The sequence below is a fragment of the Parasteatoda tepidariorum genome, chromosome 5 (genome assembly GCF_982258835.1).
Source record: "Parasteatoda tepidariorum strain Cologne lab strain chromosome 5, Ptep-v5.0, whole genome shotgun sequence".
NCBI classification, from domain to species: Eukaryota; Metazoa; Arthropoda; class Arachnida; order Araneae; family Theridiidae; genus Parasteatoda; species Parasteatoda tepidariorum.
In genome coordinates this window covers 2,822,425-2,839,525 of record NC_141759.1, presented here as the reverse complement: position 1 = coordinate 2,839,525, position 17,101 = coordinate 2,822,425, and the positions used below count along the sequence as shown (strand labels likewise).

Below are 17,101 nucleotides of genomic sequence, written 5' to 3'. Positions count from 1 at the left end.
ACTGCTGGATCAAGTATTGGGATAAATTTGCCTTCGTAGAGGGATATTTGATGAAACTAACCCGCATTTGCGCTACATGGAGAGTAAAACCAAGAAAACCTCCCAAGTTAAGCCTGGATGAAAGGGGACTCTAACCCATGATCTGTCTACCAATGAGGATATTTCAAGTTAGCACTGTGGTCGGTGCGAGCCGGGTGCAAAATTCGCATCAATCAGCCATCACTGGGAATCAAGCCCGGTTCACCTCATTGGAAGGCGAACGTTTTTTCCCCTGAGCCAGCACTGCCTGCCATTTTAACATTGTTAGTATGTGGGGAAACGTTGTTAGTATGAGTGCATACCCACTCCCCTTACCCTTATTCTACACGTTTTACTATTTAATTCGCTACCAAATTATTAAAACATTCTCAAAAGGCAGAGTAGTAAGCACCCCTGCATAATTTAGTAGTTGAATTAATCACGTCTTTGAACTAATCAATGTTAGCTCTAAGTGTAACTATAATTTTTTTTTATTATTTAAACTAAATAGTTGTGAATTTTTTTAAAAAAAAATGAAATACTTTGGCTACTAGTTTTATCTGGCCGGGATAGCCTGGTTGGCAGGGTGATTGAATCACGTTCGTAATAACGGGAGTTCGAATCCAGCCAACCCGCCGAAGACTCCCCCCGTAGTATATGGCGACTGGTGTACGTTATATCTGTCGGGTCACAAAGTCCTCTATGTTCGCATAACAAACTATATCTCTGTGGCTACTGAATTGGAGATGGATCTTTCTGTGGTTCACTTCAAAATTTCGATCTGCGGATGAATAAATAGACGTATGAATGGGTCTGCCCTATAAATGGGTGTGATGTATGTGTGTGGCAGAAGTCAAATTCTTGGCGTTAGATGGCGCCATTAACAATCGTATCCCTTGCTTTAATGGCAACTTTAACAACAGCAACAACCAAGTTCAACTTTTAATTCTGATTGTCGTCAACCTGAGAATGCTGGGTCTGTAGGGTTGTAGGATTGGGCACTAGGTGCGCAGGACTGCGCACGCGTCTTCTGGGTGACGGCTGTGTGGTTTCCACGTCCGACGGGCCTGGGTCCTGACGACCTCCGGATGCGCTGGGGATGTTGTTTTACGCAGCGGCTGCGAAAAGCCGCAAACCTGCTTCGCGTGTCGGCTGACCACCTGCGGTGACCAAACCTGAGAATGCATGTCTCGGAGAAGTTAAAAATTAAACTAATTTCAGGTAATAAATTAGATGATTTTTTAAATAATCAATCTCGATTCTAAAAATCTTTAAACATAACATTACTAGAAAAAAATGACCCTATCTAGTGTTAAACCATTACGTTCAAGTAAATTCAAGACACAAATTCTCGAATGAGATTTCTTAAAGAAATTCTCAAATATTTAAAAACGATTAAGAAACAATCTTTAAAACAGGTGAATAAAACCAATATCTGTTTAATATTTATAAATCATAACAAAATTAAAGAAGTTTAGTTTACTTTAAAGTAGAGCAAAGCAAATAAAGAGCCCTTGATACTAACGCTATCTTTTCTCTTCAAGTTTATTTGCAAAAAGAAAAAAAAAAGAAAACATTGGGCAAAATAGTAATGGTATATCAGCGGCAGCAAAAGAAAAAGTTGAAAGATAAGATGAGTTCTCCTGTTTTAGGCGACGATTTAGATAACACCAAGGGAAATGGAAGGAGTTATCGGAAGAAGTTATCTCCTTTTTTTTGCTTAACTGCAACTGCACCCGAAGCATTCCAATTTCTGATAGAGAATTCCTCAGTTCTCAAGTATTTATTTCTTTTTCTAACCTAAAGGGTTGAAATAGTTTTCTTTGTTTTTATTGTCGACTGGAAAATCTTCTCTTACTGACTTGATTACGTTTAATAAGTGGAAAGCGGAATTTACAGTTTTTCTCATTTCCGTTCGGATATACAGCAATCAGAGAAAAGCTCTTGATTGCGTTTTTCCGGAAATGTTGCAATTTAAACTGTTCTCTTATTTTGAAACGAGTTCAGTGTTTGTTTTTTTATTTGATATTCGCGCGATTCATAAAATGCGATAAACGAATGATACTGTTTAGTCATCATCGATTATAAATGATACATTCATCACGATATAAAAAATTTTACTTTCCTTTGAACCTAACTCAGATGACAAGGATACTGAGTCAAATAATAGCTTATCTCTTTTTTGAGTTAAACACATTGATAAATTAAAATACATAGCTGCAAACGTTTTTGATTTTTTCGGAAATTTTTATATTTATTTTTAAAGTGGTAGTAAATGTTTACTTTTTATCTATCGTTATTGATATAACCATTTGCCACACCGTCCTCAGAATGGATATTGCAAAGAAATATGAAGGGTTACAGTGAGACCTGCTAATTTCCAACTGTAGAGCGTTTAGTAAGACTAATTTACCAGGGAGGCTTCAACAAATTTTAATAAATAATTATCTTACGAAAAACAAAAATTCCGAACTCATTTCTTTATCAATAAAAATAGAACACAGAGGTGGTTGTTTATCAGAAACGATTCTTTACTCTTTATTTCAATAAAATCGAAATGAACATTTTGCATGCATCATTATTTTTGTTTGAACTGTCCGTTACATCGATCAGCCGGTTCTATATAATTCCTTTTGTTGTTTATGGAAGCAAATGTCGACCCCTATCAGAGTGGATTCTGCTCATGTAAAATTTTCTTGCTTAATTTTCAGTTTTAATAATCATGGCTGTCACGATTGCGCTGGGATCACCTTTTTTTTTTCTAAAGAGAAATTTCAAAGAATGAAGGCTATCCTTACGAAAGATGAAAGGAAATATGAGTGTCACGGAAAACGGCTGTTCGGGAGAGTCATAAATATATTCGTATGGAATCAGAAATAGAATGGAAAAAATAAAAAGCGGTAGCTTAAGTTTGTGTATGGCTGATTTGAGAACCTTATTTTACTTTCACTTTAAATCTAATACATCTAATCTATGTGTCTTAAAAGTGTAACTTGATAATTTTTTATTTGAACTGAGTCTTGGTGAATTAAATAAAGAAAGCTTTTATGATCCCGCGCACAAATAAACTGCTATAAAACTAGTTAGGCTACCAGTTTTCTCTTTTTTATCGTGACTGTAACCACCCTTTCCTCCTCTGCTCAGTTGTATAGGAATGTAATATAATATTTTCCTCTTTCTTAATACTTTTTTGCATTTAATTGACAAAAATTATGCTTTAAATTTTCGCAATGCTTTATTTCAGAACTATGTTCCATGTAGTTTTCCAGTTCCACATAATTTCCAAACTTAAAAGTTTTTAATCCATATGAAAAGCAATTGAGAAACTAGCGTACTTCCTTTCCCTAGGACTCTCCACACACTTTAATGGTGAAACCATGCGAAGTGCTGCTATAAGTAAAGAGTTCTGCTCTACGCCACCTGTAGCCTATTTCGATCGCCAATAGGCTAAGTACAGTGGCTCTGTACGCCTACATTGATTTATTTTCTTTTTTCCACAAGTGCTCGTATTAGTTCCTGTAAAGTGGAGCTGTTGTCAAAAGTCGAATATTTTACCGAAGAACGGTGCAATACCCACTGACTTATTTTTATTTAAAGGGAGTGAGTAAATGAGGGGATGAAACGACTCAATTAACTTTACGAAGTATCATCCATTTAAGCTATTTTATTTATATATTTCTTAACATTAAAAATAAATTTTAAAATTCTGAAGAAAATTTGAATCGAGTCATTTAAACTATGACGCACTGTGTTATGTTGTCATTATTGAATTTTAAAAATAAACATCATGAATTATGACGTATATTGCTATGAAATTTTTAGTTCTTTCAAGATAATTTTTATTTAAATGAATGTTCAGAATTTCATGAATGTTAAAGAAAAGAAAGATTTGATATGACCGTAATCCTTCGTCCTAGAAGGATTAATTCCAGGTTAACCGGGTCGATGTTATTGTTGTTTAGACAAGTAAGCAGGGTATGCAAAAAAGAGTTTCTCATAATTTTATTCCCATATTTACGTGGGAGTCAGACATCATCAGATACGAGCTGGTGGATCTCTCTTGATTCCAACAAAGCGATGTTGAGCACACATAATAACTGACACAGCATAACATAACAATAACATAACTGAATTAAACCAGCTGAAATAATAATAATAGTAAAAATAAACGATTCGGCGCTAGTGTGATGCAGCCACATCACAGGCTGGTTTTCTGATAAAATTTAATTATGAATTTAATTTAAGTATGATTAATTTAAGTATGAGTTTAATAAATTATAAATTCATTTATTGTGTTTCATTACAAACTACAGACTTGAAAGGTTGGTAGGTACTTTATTTACGGGCTATTGGCGACAACATTAAATTATTGGTACAACGGGCTATTGGCGATGGTTTGAGAAACACCTGAGAATGATCCGAAAACATCCCATCGCTATTTTGATCCTCTGCAGAGGGGATGGGTCCCTTGCTTTGGTAGAGCGACGACCTGCGCGTGAAGTCAAGCAGTTTATGGTAGAACAGTTTAACGAGGACCGATACCGCGCATCCTCGGTCCCTGCGCAGACAAGTCAAAATGGCCACACACCCGTTTACTGATTGCAGCCAGTGATGCTTGACTTCGTTGTTCTACAGGGAACCGTGTCTCTACAATCCGTCCACTGCGGAACTATCAACTTGGAGGATACCAGAAAAATTTTTTTATGAAATGAAATTTGGGGAACATCAACAATTGGGAAACTTTCCGCCTAAAAATTTTGCAGCCTTTAGGACTGTTAATTTTAGGGTGACAGTGGTTCCTCAAAATTCTTGTAGTTGTAGTAAATTTATCATCAAAGCAATACAAGTTTACCTGCCTAAAATATATAAAATTCCTCGATACTTAAACTGTTTTTAATCTTCCCAATGAGGTGAGTTTAACTTTGACTTCCATTGTTGTAACTGTTTCACTAAATTATTATAAGCTTTGGCAAATGCTGCCCTTATAGGCGTTCTTTTCCTTACTAAGACATCTATTGCGAAGTTTTGTTGCGTACTGACAAATCTTTTCAACCGAATATATAAAATACCAAAACTTTTCAGACAAATTTATAAACTAACTGACCTTATACAGGATTCTGTCTCGGATCAACAAATGTTGAGTTTAATAAAAAGGTATCCCAATAGATTCTTTTCAAACTCTTTATTTTTCTATAACATAAAACATCATTTTAAAAATAAACTTCTATCGCTTATATATTTTCTATTAACTATTATGAGATATCTTTTCTACTAACTATGTTGCCATTCAAGGTTGATTAAACTTATGACACAAAGTGAAAATGGCGAACAGCGTAGGTGGTGCTTTCATCTCACAACGTCTATATTTGTCGTCAAATAAAGTAATTCGTGGTTTCGATTCGATGTCTACCTAGTTTAAGAAGAAATTTGATGAAACATGAGTAATCCGGTTTCCTCTGCTTTTATTTTAGTCATTACTGTTAGAATTACTTTGTTATAGAGTTAGAATTACTTGAAGGGATGTATGAATTAGTAGGATAATGGATGAATGAATAGATGCATGAATTTGTCGGCCCTATAATCGGGTGTGGCAGAAGTCGAATTCTCGGCTATAGATGGCGCCACTGGAAAACAAGAACAGTCGCTCGCCTTCTGCCTTAATATCTGATGACAACAACATCTTTTCAGGCATCTCTTCTAATTTAATAAGCTTAACGATAAAATTTTTAACTCAATTTGTATAACTTCGACCTAATGCTACTATTATAAATTTGTAGAATCCGGTATAATATTAAAAAATTGATGACTTTTAATATCATTTTAAAAAAGACCAATTAAAAAACAAAATGTGCTGTGTAATTTGGGCAAATGAATGACATCACATTAGGATATGCATTAGTTAATTCTTAAAAGAAGAGCAATTTTCATCATAAACGAAAATATACGCGATGTCTATTTTTTAAATACGTATTTCTAGATGTGTCCTTTCTCGTAGACATGCATTTCGAGCTGTGTTCTTTCTCATAAACATGCATTTTGAACTGTGCCCATTATCATAAAAATGCATTTTGAACTGTGTTCATTATCATAAACACGCATTTCGAGCTGTGTCGATTTTAGTAAGCATACATTTCAAGTTGCACCCAGAATAAAGTTGTTAAAAGATTTCCATTACGGGTGAAAGAATATCTGCGACCTGAACATTTTCCCCTTTTTTTTCCAACCCAATAACATAGAAAAAAAATAAGATAAAATAAATAAATAAAATAAATAAATAAAATAAATAAATAAATAAATAAATAAATAAAATATAATAAAATAAAATAAATAAATAAATAAAATGAAATAAAGTAAATAAAAAGATAAAAAAGGAAATAAAACAAAACTCTTATAAACACAGTCGCATCCATATTAAACTTGGTAATTGATATCATACCGAGACAAAACAAAAACTATTTGGAAACTATTTGGCGATAGTCGAGAGCACTCCTCTAAAATCGGCGTTGGGCCAATTGAAATTTTCGCCAACTGAGTCTTATTCAATATAGGATCTGCCTGTACGCATCCAGGTAATCTACTGCCGGAAAAAAATCTGCATTGGCATGATTTGTTATTTCAAAAAGAGCTTTAAAAAATCATTTAGTTTTAAGAAAGTATTCTTATGTATACTTATAACTGTCTCAAATCGAAACCACAGATTCCATGCAACATTTATCACGTTTTATTTTTAAGGTTTTTTCTTATTATTTTACTTCGTTTTTGTAATAACAGTCATTCTCTATAATTGTTTAGATCTTTCACAATGATGCTTGTAGGGATTGTATTTCAGTTCTTTGCTTTCTTTTTCTTTTTTAAATAAATAAAAACTCTTTATGTATGTATTTATTTGCCTGCTTTCATTTTAAATGGATAATTCTTTGTTGGGTAACAATTGATAGCTGGGGAAAAAAAAGCTCAGTATTTTTCACCTTAAATTTGGTTTCTTTTTCACAGATTTAAATATTCTCGCGAATAATACGTCGCCTCCTTTTACAATCACCAGTTATTCCTGTTCGAAATTTAGAGTTGAAGTGATGGATTGTTTACTAAAATTAATCCTATATAACAATTTCAAAATGTCTGGTTTGCAATGTCGATCAAGAGATGAGGTAAGTGGTTAAAAAGGTTTGATTTTCTTATTCATTTCCCGATAAAATTATATTTCCGATAACAGTTTTAAACGTTAAAATTAAATGACGAAATGAACGATTGAAGAACAAAGAATTGTTCGAAGATCGAAAATTTTTGTTTCGTACAGGGATGCAACATGGCGACTAAAATTGTAAGAAATGGTAAAAAATGAATTCCTTTTTATTTATTTAGTCCCGCAGTGGACTGATTATATCTTATAAACACGGACCCGAATCAAACGCATCACTGATTGCTGTCAGTAAGCGAGTGGATGACCACTTTGATCAGCCTACGTAGGGACCGAAGGTGTGCGGTATCGGTTCTCGTCAAACTGTTCTACCGTAAAATGCTCTAATATGCGGACTACCAAAGCGGAGGAGCCATCCCCTCTGCAGAGAACTAAAACTCACAGTTCGTGAGGGATCTTTAGCGATGTTTCTCAGACCGTCGCCAATAGCCCTATGTGCAGCTTTGGAGCGACGTAAATAAAGTATTGTACATTTTGTTTACTTAATCTGCTAAATTATTCAATTGTAACTAACTTACTTTGAGAACTTTTGATATATGAAACAAAATTATTCTTAATACCTAATCTCAAAAGTAGACTGAAAGAAATATGCAGGAAAGTGTTCTAATTTTAATATTTTTAACAGATTTTTATGAGTCACCATTTTTTACATTTTTATTCGCCTGCAACATTCCGGTTAATACCTCCAAATAATTATATACATGTTCAAGAAATTTATTTGATTGTTTCAAATACATCTGCAGTTTTATCCGCTCGCTACAAACTACTGCTTATAAATCCTTGACAAACTTAAGAACAGATAACACAATCCAGACAAGGATATCACGTGGGAGTTCGAATCCGCTACCTTATCTCTATAAAGCATTTGAAAGAACATTCGGCCCGGTTGACCCTAATTAAACAAATTTTATTCCATTAAATTTAGCATAGTATTATTTTTAAAATAAATTTTCTATACTAGAAAAAAAAATTTGAAAAATTTACCGTACTATAAAAATGTAACGAGAGTTTAAGAAAAAGCTCACATTTAACTTAATGTATAGTTCTTTCTTTATAATTTTCCTTTATGCACCTTTTAACGTAGCCTGAAGTTAGATCTGAAAACTTAAATTTCCAGTTACTAGCCAGTGGTCGGTATACGCTATTAACTTAGTAGCCACTTTTCCCTCAAACCTAATGAGACAGTGACCGATATCGATAGGCCTATCTTCATTTAATAGCCACTTTTTGCTTTTTTTTTGCATAATAAAATTATATTTAAAAAAAAAATCGTATTCGAAATAATCTGCGGCTATAAAAAGAAAACTCAATAAAAACAAAATTGAATTTGTCACAAAATATAGCTTAACATACTGACCTAACTTCACCGAGCAAGAAAAATTGAAGCGCAATAAAACAATTTCAAAAAATAAATAAATAAATAAATAATAATAATAATAAATAAATAATAATAATAAATGAGTAATGATGTGGGAAAGTGACCAGTTGTTTGTTTAATTTTCGCCTCCACTTTTCTTTATTGATTCGTGGCGAATAACAAGTGGTTATTTTCAGAATGAGACAAAAATTAAAACGTCATTTTCGTCGTTACTACTTTAATTTGTAATATTAAATTTAAATGACACCGTATCAGAATCTTCAACACCAAATTGAAACAATTTCAATTTATTTTATTACTGTGGCAAAGAATTTACGTAGAATTTTTGAAACAAGCAAAATAGTGTGTGTATATATACACAGGAGAGCAATGACATTCTGACCACCCTGCTAATAGCTAGGACCTCCTTTAGCCCTCAAAACTGCTAGCACCCGCCGTGGCATTGATTCCACAAGGTGCTGATAGGTAGTCTGAGGTATCTGGTACCAAGCGCTCACCGACTGGTCCTGCAATTCCCTCACATTGCGAGGGAGTAGCGTGGCAGCACGAATTTGGTTTTCCAAGTAGGACCACAAATGCTCTATTGGATTAAGGTCAGGTGAATTTGGGGGCCAAGTCATGACTTGAAAGTCACTGGAATGTTCCTCGACGATTTTACCCTTATGTCATGATGCATTATTCTGTGGGGTAAACACCATCCCCCGCAGGAAAAACTGTTGCCATGAATGGGTGAACCTGGTCTGCAACTATGTTCAAGTAGCTTACAGACGTCAGGGATTGTTCTATGTGGTTTATGGGTCCTAATGTGCCCCATGAAAACATTATTCATGGGCGAGAAACCATGAAAACCTGGGCGAGCCCATTGTTATAGAAAGAGGGTGGTCATAATGTAATGGCTCTTCGGTATATATCCTATACGATGTCCAGTATTAAGATACAAAATATTATTGAGAAATTACGACTTCAAACATTATCTCTTTCCTGGCAGTTTAGTCCAAATTGTATACTGTAGTTTCCAATTGTATACAGGATGTAGTTTCTTTGTAGAATTTAAGTACTATAATTTTTGGCTGTGTGAGATACATATGAATTTGGATATGAAGGAAGGATATTTATCCCAGAAAAATAAATATAATCTCTTAGAAAAAATTTATTTCATTATGTAAATATCATTATAATGAACATGGTCACATTCCAAAATGATAAGATAAAGAAAGAATGTCCCTTAAACGGATTGAGAGAATTATTCTTTGTTCTCTCGTCCAGAAAAATCGTTCATTTGCGTTTGGGCCCCCAGTCCTTACACTAAGAATTACAAATTAAAAGCAAGTGAATTGTTCCCAACGGAAAGTTGGGAGCATGGGAAGAGATCCATGGTTGACGGTTTTTCGAAAGATAACATAGCCAAAAATAAAAATATTAAATTTGAAAATAATTTGGTTGTAGCTAATCTCCAAACAGACTGTGAGAATTAGTAATAACCATGTAAGTGAAACATTTTTGTGGTAAGAGAAATAAAGAATATAAGTTAAAAATAGATTTTGTTTTCGATTGAGTCCCGACAGTGAATGAATGAGTTTTACATATGAACTGAACTAAAAAGTTAGCCGTTACATTGAGTGTCAAGAAAAGAATAAAATATTTATATTAACCTTTTTTTAAATGTAATAAAAATTGAATAATTAGTTTAATTAACTTTCGATTAAGAATGATGAGGAAACTTAAGGTATGAAAGAAATTTTAAAAGCTAGGAAATATGTAATGCCTTTGGTAGCATCACAATCTCCAACAACATAGTTGTATTGATCAAATAATAATAATGACTGTAGAACTTTCCTTTAATAGTCAAATAAAAATAAGACGTAATATAACAGCAAATACTAAATTTATGGATATTACAAAAAATGTAATAAATTTCTAATTTTTATAGATTCGAGCACTCTATATTTAAAAGTACATACGCATGAGTTATATCTATATATTTTATAAATATATAATGGAAATTTATGCATCGTTTGTATATTTCAAAATAAATCTACAAACGTCATTGCTTCTACATATACTATAAAAATATGATTCAATTATAGTTTATGGGTGAAACAATAGGCAAATCTTATCATTTGCTTATCACAGTCCCTTATCTATGTTTCTGAGAATTATGCAAGTAACGAGATAAAAATCTTTACACATTTTATATGTTTAAAGGTGTTCATAATCTCGCCGCATTTACGACATTTTTACAGACATCAGCAAACAAATGTGATGCAATTCTGACTCTGCAAAAACGAAACATTTGGAGAAAACAAATTGAGAAAAGCGGAAGTACTTTGTTAGGAGAGTCGTAAGAATTTTATTTTACTCTTCTTTGCTTTTAATGTTAACCCAGAAACACTTTCGTGATTTTCGTGACCTGTGAATTCAAATATTTATTCAAAAATATCTGATAGTTTTCCATTATAAGAAGCCTTCATTTTATATTCCTTTGTTGCTCGCTTTACTATTTTTTAATAATTTTGAATTGTATATATTTGAGTAGTAAAAATCAGCTGGCGTCAGTAGGGAAAGTAGGACAAGAACTGCATTTGAATATCATAACGCGATACAGTTCTCTCATATGCTGCTGTCAGTGTTATTGAAGAAAAATACTGCATCTGCTGTATACTTCAGTTGTAATACAGCATTGAACCTTTTTTTTAAAATTAAATTTACTATCTTTAATGTTGTTCATTAAATATTGAACATTTCCTTAATTGTTATCTATCTGTGATAGGGAAGTTAGAAATCTGGAGTATTGGCATTTTATTAAACAACTATCTGTAATATTGCAGATTGAAAGCTGAATTTTGAATCATCATTGAACCTTTCCTCAATTCTTTTAATTTGCGATATTAATTTACAACTGAACTTTATGAAGTTGCTGACTTTATTGAAGTTTGATATAGTACTCTGACAGAACTTCTTGAAGTTGCTGACTGTGATATTGAAGCTTGAAAACTGGATCTCTCCTAATCATTTAACTTTTCTTCAACTGTTTTCTCTCTGTGATGCTCAAGTTTGAAATCTAAATCTGGAAATTGTATTCAACTGTTATGAAATTCCTATCTGCAATATCGCAGGATGAAATCTAGAGCTTTCTAAACTCTCTATATGTGATACTGAAGTTTAAAATCTGAATCTATAGTATTGAAATTTTGTTAAACAACTAACCGTCATATTGCAAATTGAAAGTTGAAACTTGAATCATCATTAAGCCTTTTCTCTATTGTTCATTTGTCGTCAAGTTTGAAATTATAATCTGACTGAATCCCTATGAAGTTGCTGACTGTGATATTGAAAATTGAAAGCTGGATCTCTTACAATAATTGAAATTTTCCATAATTGCTTTCTCTTTGTGATACTGAAGTTTGTAATCTAAATCCAGAATTAGTATTCAGCAGTTAGGAAATTTCTAACTGCAATACTGCAAATAGATATATATGATTTGAAAAGTGATTGAAGTGTTTCTTGATTGATTTCTGTCTGTGATATTGAAGTTTAAAACCTAAATCTGGAGACAGCAACATTTTTTATATAATGCTATCTGTAATTGAAAGGTGAATTTGGAATCATCATTGAACGTGATTTCAATTGTTTATTTATATGTCATATAGAAGTTTGAACAAATAATCTGGAGACGGAACTGAAATTTTATGAAATTGATGTCTGTGCATATTGATAGGTAAATCATGAATAATCATTGATCTTTTCCTAAATTGTTATATCTGTCTGTGATATTGACGGCTAAAGACAAAATAATTCGAGAACAAGTTTCCAGTAACTTTTTTATTGCACATCTGTTAATTTGTAAACTTTTATATAAGTGTTGAACAGTTCTCTAAATATTTCACGTAATATTCAAATTCGAATCATGAATTAATATTTTTGTTAGCTGTTGCTTGCACTATTGAAGCTTAAATTAAAAACAGTGTAAGTGAAGCCACTCGAGTAATTTCAGAGCATTTTACTATATTTTGGTGAAAAATACAACCTATTAAACTGAGTGATGTGCTGTAAAAATCTGCGATTTAGAGATGAAAGGTGTTGTCAATTCTGTTTAAACTGCAGTGTTAAATGCAAAAACTTGTGCTAGTTTTTAAAGTACACTTTTATTGTTTTGAAATTGAAATCTTCTGGACTATAATTTGATTCAGTTTTATACATATCTAGTTCAACGAGTTTTTTTTTTAATTTTTTTTAAAGGATTTAGTTGACCAATTTTTCTTCTTCATTTGAACAGTTCTTTAAGAGATTTTCATTCGCACAGTTTTTTTTTTAAATATACATTCAGAATCTGAACTTAGTTTTTCAGTAATAGTGAGCGAATACAACATTTATTGATCAGTTATTATTTTCAAATGATTTAAATATATCGAAAGGACGCCAGAAAACAAAAAAAAATTAAATTAGTTTGTTGCTTGATACGAACTAATAGTTCTATAGGAATACTTGTTGTCACAAACAATCATGCATGTTATGTCGCCTTAAGCTTGATTAAAATGGAATATTGATCTCTATATTATTGTGAAAATAATCGTAGACACACAAAAAGGAGTTAAAGGTGTTAAAAGAAACACTAAAAGGAGTTTTTTTAACTTCAAAATTCCGTGAAGATATTTGACTCGCTTGGCAAATATCAGACCCACATAAAAAAAAAATGACGCGGCAATTAATGAGTTTTACTTTCAAAGGAATTTTAATCACAACTTTTGTGTTATTGTTCTTAGTGTGGTTATCGAGCCATTTACCAGATAGCGAAAGTGCTATACACGTACAAATAATACAAAATTTATCCATCGAACTGGAAAATACTACGAAGTCATCGATGATGTTTATTAGTCAAGTTAAAATAAGGAAAATATTAGACTTTCTCAACGATAGAAGCAGCGTAGGTGACGCCAAAGTGATTACTGTGGTGCATAAAACAAAACAACAAAATGTGTGCTCCCATTCTTTGAAATTACAGGAATATCCATGCAGGAGAAAAGCATGTCAAAGAATTCCCTCAGAAAGTAAGTTTTTATTGTCTTACAATACTTTTTTTAAACTGCGGGCACTCTTTCTGCAAAAAATGCTGCTCTTTAACGTTAACCGTGAACCTAACAGAGAACAAAACACAGAGAGAGAGACACCCATGCTTGGAGCCACTGACTTAGCATTCAAGCATGCTGACCGCCCGGCCACTGGCGGAATCGGCAGAACGTTTCTCTCCAATACACAATTTCTCGCTATCTATTAACATGGTAAAACCGGTTTTGCTATGCGAAAGAAGACTGGAGATTTAAAATACGACTTTTTACGCGCAGACCCGTGAGTGGGTTAATAGTATTGACAGCGTCTTATTAGTAGTAAAAAAGTGGGTGGCCCAACCAGGAAAAAATTAAAAACTGGCGACAACATTTTCAGAAAACCATTTGAAATTTTAAAGATTTTAATTCCAAATGAGGTTTGTTAGTACTTTTAACGCCCAGGTATATTTTACTAAATTTATAATGCATATTTTGGAAGCTAAGCCATACCCACTTTTAATATTTTCGAATGTGATATTCCTCAGTGCTAGTCAAAAGAAGCAGTATTATACTTCCATGACTGCCAACTTGTACGGTCGCTCAGAAAAAGTAGACTAGTAGAGAAACAAAAAACGAAACTGTAACGAAAAGTAGTAATCTAGTAGAGAAGCAAAAATTAAGTTTGGAAGAATTTTCCAAAAATGAAACATTTAATAACTGAATAAATAAACATTAGAGCATAGCTCAAATCTCAGTGCGCTCCTTTAACTCGGATTTTTCAGACTTATAGTGGGGAGGGGGGGGGGTAGAGAGGTTCCCAAATATGAGTGGGAAACCATGAGTGGGAAACCATTTGTTGAACACATAATGAAATGAACCCACTGACTCTTCTGCACCAAAAAAAAATTGTATTTTAACCTGCACTCTTCTTCGCATAACATAACCGGTTTTTTCCGTGTTATTAGATGGAGTGTATTGGAGAGAAACATTCTACCCATTTGCTATAACTCCAGTGTGTAAAACATAACTGAAATTAAACTAGATTAGAATATAATAATATTTAGAGGGTTTAGAATAGTATTAACATTTATGCTGGTGTAATAAAAATAATGAAGGAAATATATACAACTATTTGCATAGTTACACGAGATTGAAAAAAAAAATTTCCAACGATCAAGAGAAGATTATATAAGTGATAGATAGTCCTGCCTTGTCTGCGACTCTGTTATGGGGATGACCCAGGCGTATTAAAACTGGTATCAAAACTCGCTTCTGAGTTGCTCATCACACTAAAGTTACCCATTTATCACGGTTGCGACCCATTTGGGTAAATAATAGTTCACTCTCTTATTCACATTTTATTTTAATGACTGATTTGACGTAATAAGTTGAAATTTCAAACTTTAAATTGAAGATTTAATACGTCAACACGCTATAACGGTGCTACCACTATGAAAATCTTTTTCAACGACCGTACCAGTTTGCAACTAAACTGCTGTTTGTAGAAAATGCAACACCATGAAAGAATCATCAGAATCAAATGAAATTTAATGCAGAAACGACTTGTACTGATACAAATAAATGATGAAATTTTCAAAACAAAAGAAACAAATTAAGCGTCCGAAATCAGTATTTGGTGCAGCCACCACGCGCTGCAATAAGTGCTGCTATACGACGTGGCATGGAGTCAAACAGATGTTGAATATCTGCTTGAGGAAGAGAATTCCATATCGCTTGTATGCGCAACCAAAGTTCGTCTTTGGAAACTGCAGAACGCGGATCACGAGTGAGACGCCGACCAACCATATCCCACACGTGCTCAATAGGCGACATATCCGGCGAATAAGCAGGCCAAGGAAGAAGTTGCATGCGTTGTGCTGAACAGAAGTCTCTAACAGTCCGCGCAACATGTGGGCGTTCATTATCCTGCTGAAAGATAGCTCCAGGGATGCCTTGAAGGAAAGGAACGACTTCGGGCTGTAGCACTTCACGGACGTATCTGTTGCTATTGAGATTACCCTCAATTCGTATCAAATTGGATCGTCCATGATACGAAATCGCACCCCAGACCATAACTCCGGGTGTTCGACCACTATGTCGTTCAATAATACACTCAGGAAGGCAGCGTTGACCGGCATAACGTCTAACACGAACACGGCCATCATGGGTCCACAAATGAAGCGTGATTCATCTGAAAAGACAACTTGGTGCCAATCAGCTCGCCAGTCTCTGTGCTCAAGAGCCCACTGCCGACGCAGCCGTCGATGATCCGCCGTGAGGGGAATCCTGTATAATGGCACCCTTGCACGCAATCCACGGCGCAGCAGACGACGACGAATTGACGAAGCCGACAATTGTACACCTGTAGCAGTAGACCAATGTGCTGCCAGCTGCCTGGAGGAAGCTGTGCGATCATTCACCGCCATGCGGAGCAGGTGTCGATCATCGCGCTCTGACGTCACCTTCTGTCGTCCAGTGCCTGTTTTTCGAGTTGTTCGGTGCTCGTCGGTCCACTGCTTCCAAACTCGCATCACTGTGGAACTGTTCCGCTGCATACGAGCTGCTATTGCGCGATAGGAAAATCCTCCTTCTCGAAGGCCGATTATCCTCCCTCGTTCAAACTCCGTAAGTTGCTTGAATTTCTTATTCTTCCGTCGTGGAGGCATACTCAGGTCTCACTAAACGTTTGCCACTAACAAATAATCATAGACTATTTTCAACGTCCCGCTACAGCACTTTATTTATACGCTTTCAGCATCAATTCAGAGGGCGCTGCGCGCGCCACGCACGCGCGATGGCTCTGAAACTTTATTAATTTGCATAATATCCTATAATTGACATTTGCTGCGAATTTCATTTGATTCTGATGATTCCTTCATGGTGTTGCATTTTCTACAAACAGCAGTTTATATACTTCGCATTTTGAAATAGCCTAAACTGTCATACTGCTATACCACGCGTATTTATATTAAAATTTAGATGCTGTGATTATCAAAAAGCATACATTCTTCTATCATATATTAATAAAACTGAGTATGAACAGGAATTGATAAAAACTATTAAATTCGATAATCAATCTCTACCACTTTTTAAATTTTTTCTTCCGATTGCAGCCACCCTGATTTGCAGATAAATACTTCAAAGTGCCAATAATATTAAGAATAAATATTTAGTGTTAAAAGTATCCAAAATATTCTATTTAAAGAAAATTTAATTTTAAATGTAAATCGACTAATAATAAGCTAAAAGTACAAAGAAAAAAAAAGGAAAGAAATATATATTTAAAGGGAAGATTAAAATTATTAATAAATAAAATACTTTTAAAATTATTAAAAGAAAATTAAAAAACCGTAAAACAAAATGTATATCTTCCTTGTATTTTCAACTATATATATTTATTTGTGTTTAGAGTTAAGGCAAAGTTTTTTTTAAATTCCAACTTTTTGAACTATAAATACATTT

General features: G+C 33.8%; 1 protein-coding gene across 2 annotated transcripts in view; it reads left to right on the top strand.

The window, feature by feature from the left end:
* Positions 1–17,101, top strand: part of LOC107437815 (beta-1,4-N-acetylgalactosaminyltransferase bre-4) — a 150,066-nt gene that overhangs the window by 19,935 nt on the left and 113,030 nt on the right. The window contains exon 1 of one of the 2 annotated variants that reach the window (XM_043045914.3): positions 10,779–13,642. The exons of the other annotated variant lie outside the window; for it this stretch is intronic. Within the exon in view, the coding sequence (XP_042901848.1) occupies positions 13,288–13,642 (355 nt within the window). The 5' untranslated portion in view covers positions 10,779–13,287. Of the gene's footprint in view, positions 1–10,778; positions 13,643–17,101 lie in introns of those variants that run through there. 2 annotated transcript variants of the gene reach the window in all.